The sequence below is a fragment of the Hydractinia symbiolongicarpus genome, chromosome 5 (assembly GCF_029227915.1).
Source record: "Hydractinia symbiolongicarpus strain clone_291-10 chromosome 5, HSymV2.1, whole genome shotgun sequence".
Classification (NCBI taxonomy): domain Eukaryota; kingdom Metazoa; phylum Cnidaria; class Hydrozoa; order Anthoathecata; family Hydractiniidae; genus Hydractinia; species Hydractinia symbiolongicarpus.
The window spans coordinates 11,135,856-11,140,973 of record NC_079879.1 but is presented as its reverse complement, the minus strand read 5'-3'; the positions used below and the strand labels follow the sequence as shown (position 1 = coordinate 11,140,973).

Sequence of the window (5,118 nt, the reverse complement as noted above, 5' to 3'; positions counted from 1 at the left end):
TACGCAATTTTTTCAAGCGATTTAAGCCGCAAACATCGAGCAAACTCGCCTTTTATAATCAGGATCTTAGATTGGACTACGCTCGTTTATCTTGACGTGCTAGAGTTCCTTGTGCTAGAGTACCTTCTATAACTGGGAATTTTGATCGGCCAATACCAGAGTTAATTCGTGCCAGCTATACATATCAGAATGGTAAAGGAACTTTGATTTTACAAGTAACGATAAGATGTTATGTTACAAAAATGGTGTCCCTTTAGATGATGTAAACAGTTTATCAGAAATTAAGTGAATTGCAAAAATTACAAAAAAGAAGTCCTGGCAATAAAATGGCAGTTCGTAAAAACAGTTAGATCTCTTTCACCTACTTGGTCAATAGTCACGCCTTGCATAGATAAATTAGATTAAAATTAGACAAAGCTTCCCCAACTGGTACCACTCCTATCTGCACCCTAATGTACCCAACCCTGGGCGCAGAAATTAGGGTGAATGAAATCAAGAGAAACGGATTTTTTTTGCTAAATATGGCATGGATTTAATTTGGTGAGTGATGAAGAAAAAGCTTTTACCTAAGAAATGAGGTTTATACGATGTGCGAGTTATATACCGGAAAATACGGTACCTTCCCGATGGTGTACTTCTTAAGTAAATAGTTCTGTCCCAACTAGCTCTCTATGTTTTAAGATAAACTGATTAGGAAGTAAGTTGTACATGTGCTATTTACGAACTGAAGGTCAGGGGATCATTAAGTTGAATATCGCAGAAGCCGCCGGTGACATGCATTGAAAATGCTTGTCACAGGCACAGTTCAATGCAAAGCAAAACTGTACAGGAGACTCAATTGTTAGAGTCTTCGCAGAACATCTCTTCTCACAAAACCAAGGGCAGGGCTGACTTATTGCCTGCTGTGTCGTGTGGGAGACAGAACTTCTGGACTTCTTTTTAATACGATATACAATTTTTTTGATTATTATTACTAAACATTTTTGATTTCCCTTTTAAAAAGATTTTTTAAACTTTATTGAATATGTTTTTTCTTTGGTATTACATCACAAGAAAATTCGTCCGAAAGCTGTATTAAGATACAGGACACCTAACCCCTCCCATGTTCTGGTTATATTTAACTTGCATGGGTGCGCACTCTTCTCGCAGTATTCTCTGTGACGATTAATTTTGCCCATTTTAACTTACCGGACCACCGGTATGGTCTTAAGTGGGCCAACATCGGTGATCGTTTTAGAACTGGGGCAGGCAGTCTTCTTTGACTTGTATAAAGCCCCTAACAATCTCGAAATATGGTTGAAGTAGCAGACACTCCTTTCTCTGGTAGAATGTCCATTCACTAATAACACGAGAAGCAAATGAAAATTTTCTTTTATCCAGCCTACTATGAGGCTTCCATATTTTATTTTGAGTGTCCCCTTGTTAGTGGATTATCACACAGTTCAAAAAAATCATTTTATAACCATTTAATAAAATTCACTAAATTTTATTCAATGCATCCTCTTAAGGTCTTTTATCCAAACTCCTTCAATTCTCTCACACCCACTAATTACACGGGAAACCAAACTTCTCACAACAAACAACCAAATATGGCGTTGCTTCGATGTCTTATTACTAAGTTATGTGTTTGGATGGGCAGATAATTCACAAGTTATCAGGCTATAATACATTACTGTTTATTATTCACAATATATACAATGTCTAGTGGATAATTTAATCATTTTCTTACACACATATATATATATATATATAAGAGTAATATTTACAATGTGAGAAAAATGAAATAGTGTAAAACATGCCCTAGTGGTATATTTCTTTCACACTAAACTAAAGAAGAAATGAAAAAGACATACAAAAACATTAAAAGCAAGAAATTAAAGATGTAAAGTACAATTTAACCCCCCTGTCATTTTAGACACGACTTTGAGAATGAGACAACCTATCAAATGTTTTATTGTCATTTATGGCTAACATTAACATTCCACAAATACTTTTCATTTATACAAAGACAATTAACACTATTATACATTTAAAAATTTAAGTGAAAATGCAATATGTTTGCAAACTGTGCACTATGTAAGCCCATGACAACAACTACTACAGATCAAATTCCTTTTTTTCAGATTCCTTTTATTGAATTTAACATCATTCATTGGTCCTTTTTTTACACAGGAAACAGAGATATAAAGAAATGAAATTCTTGAGTTCATTATGATTTCACTTTTACTTTCAATTAGAAAAAAAACCCTCGAAAAATGACATCATTGTCACCAAAAGCAAAACCTTATAAATAGACATACAAATAAAATTGGGCAAAGTTGACAAATAACATGACAATACATCTCACATAAAGAAATACACATACCTAAAACATAAAAACATAAAACTCTAATGTCATGGCAATCTTTTTATAAACATTAACAATTCAGATCAATTTATAATTGCTAAACCTGCAATACAAATTAATCATAGTAATTTATGTATAAAATGACTGAAGGTTGATCTTTATCCAATGAATGCCTAGCCCCACATTTTGATGATAAAAAAGATTTAATGAAAGATTGTTAAATCACTGATGCTTAACATTGAATGGTAGTGGATATATGAATATATGAATTAAAACACTATCAAAACATCACTTATTTATAATATCACAACAGTATAATAACATTACCCCCTGAAAGACCAAGGTGTAGATTGAGCATAAAATATTAATAAAGCACAATAGGTCTCTTTTAATAACAACAAAAGGCTTTTGAATGAGGTGATTGTGAATAAAATAATGCTCCATCTGTTCAAAATAACAAAAAAAAAATTATTAGTGTTATTACCAAAACAACACTGCAATTTTCTGTTGTACATGTACACAAAAAGTAATATCAAGGTTGATTTACATTCAGCCAATTTTATATTATTTTTACAAAATTTCAAACAAATGATCCATAGATAACGTATTTATTCGCAGTTCTTAAATATCTTGTTACAGCAGTTTTATCAAGTGAAAGTAAACAAAACATGAAATAAAACACTGCAAAAAAAATTCGAAACCAGTTTCCAATACATCCAAGTATTTTCAGCAAATGTGTGTAACTCCAGATTTAAAACAATAAAATTTAAATTTTATACAATACGCCAATATGTAATGGTGAAACATAAAATAGGTTAGGATCTAAATAACAAAACACAAGAATAAAATGTAATATAATTCATACTTACAGTTTATGCACTCTTAAACACTGTAGAAAAATAAAAGCAGAAATATAAAAATTATGCATGTGACTGAACAGGCTGTTCAATCAATATTTGTTTTATTTCTTGACTGGGTGGAGGTTGATGAACAATGTGTTGTTGTATAATATGAGGTTGAGCTGTCATCGCTAAACCATTTGTGGTTACAGCACTACCCTCTTTTACATGAACAGGTATACTTTCAACTGGTCTCTGAATTATAACTATTGTCTCCCCTTCAGGTGTTTTTAGTATTCTGTTAGCACCCTCAGTTTTTACTGTGGCTTGAGTCGGAGTTTCTATGGTTCGATGTTCTATACTTTGGTATGCAATAGGAATTCCAGATGTGCTAGTTGTTGTCGCTGTTTGTAAGACTGTTGGTGAGTAGACTGTTCCTGCATGATAAGGTGGACGCAGAACAAATGCTGGTGTATGTACACCTTGGACCGGTATAGCAACAGGATGAAATATAGCAGTTGAAGTTGCAGGTATTGGTACTGTGACATAGGCAGGATAATTTGAGCTTGTGGTTGCGGCATTTGTGTTAGCAATGGCTTGCTGAGGGGTTACTTGAGTTGGTGAAACTATAACTGATCCACCATGTGGAGCAGCCATGGTGGGAGTAAATCCACTACCTTTTGCAACAGCATAATATTGTGTACCATCTGTTGCATATACAATTTGTGTACCTTCAACTCTTGGAGATGATATAACTTCTCCTTCTGTGGTATGTATAACACGTGCCCAGTTTGCAGGTACAGCATATGGTTTTCCGGGAACAGCAGTTGGACTCATCATCATAGTTGGTGTGTTATAACCCCTTTTCATTCCTTTTGGCCTTCGTCGTGGTCGGTACTTATATTCTGGATGCTCGTCCTTATGAAGTTTATCTAGTCTGTTTAAAAGTGAAAAGGAGAAGTTAATCGATTATATAAAATTACATGTAGCTAAATGTACAATTTCATCAGTACAGAAAATATATATACCTAGCAGCTTCCTGTACATATGGTTGTTTCTCCTCAACAGATAACATTTTCCACAACTTTCCCAACATTTTACTTAAATGGGCATTATGCAAATGTGGATACTTTTCTGCTAATTTCTTTCTTGCTGTTTGAGCCCACACCATAAAACTATTCATAGGTCTTTTTACACGACTATTTTTACTATCCAAAAATTCTGTAGCGGCATGTTCCTGGCCACTTGTACTTATTGTTAGTCTTAGCAACGCTTCATCTGAGAGTATTCCTTCATCTCCACGAAGACCATCAGCTGCTTCGGAAAGAATGCTTGATGATGAAATCCCACTTCCACTTTTTTGTCCCTCAATAACAATGCTTGTGTCATTATGTACAGCATGTGATTCCAAATTCGAATTCGCTCCGATAGCCGCCATTTTTGTTTTTAAACTTTATCTACAATGTCTATGTTTCGTGACAATTCCTTTGTAAAATTCTAAAAATTGAAATAACAATTGATTTATCAACAATCGACAATAGAGCAATATGGTTTTGTTATTCCCCTAATGATCGTATTGTATTTTTTATTGTTTTTGGCGCCGTCCTATTGTTTTGAATAAACCAATATCACGTGTTTTATACAATAGAAAGAAGAAAGCCAGTTGTTTCCGCCTCTAAAATACATTATACTCGCTTTTACAATGGTTGACTTGCTCCAAATCGTCGTTGGTAGAATACATGCCGGGGGTAAAAAATGCGAAACAAATATTGAGCATATGTTTGAAGCTGGTTGCTTTGTTTAGGCGAACGAACAAGTTTTAACAGTGCCGAAGAAAATTTTTTGCGTGGGTATATTATCTTGGACGCTATAAAAAACACTTTTCGAATAAGCTAAAAAAATCCGAAATATGAAAATGGACGTGTTCTAGTT

The 5,118-nt window shown here is 33.9% G+C and overlaps 1 protein-coding gene across 1 annotated transcript; it reads right to left on the bottom strand.

The window, feature by feature from the left end:
• Positions 1-1,651: 1,651 nt before the first annotated feature.
• Positions 1,652-4,693, bottom strand: LOC130644763 (transcription factor SOX-14-like). The gene is made up of 2 exons (XM_057450490.1): positions 4,215-4,693; positions 1,652-4,123 (listed from the first exon to the last, which is right to left on the bottom strand). The coding sequence occupies exons 1-2, from the start codon at positions 4,622-4,624 to the stop codon at positions 3,268-3,270; spliced, it is 1,266 nt and encodes a 421-aa protein (XP_057306473.1). The 5' UTR covers positions 4,625-4,693; the 3' UTR covers positions 1,652-3,267.
• Positions 4,694-5,118: the final 425 nt, after the last annotated feature.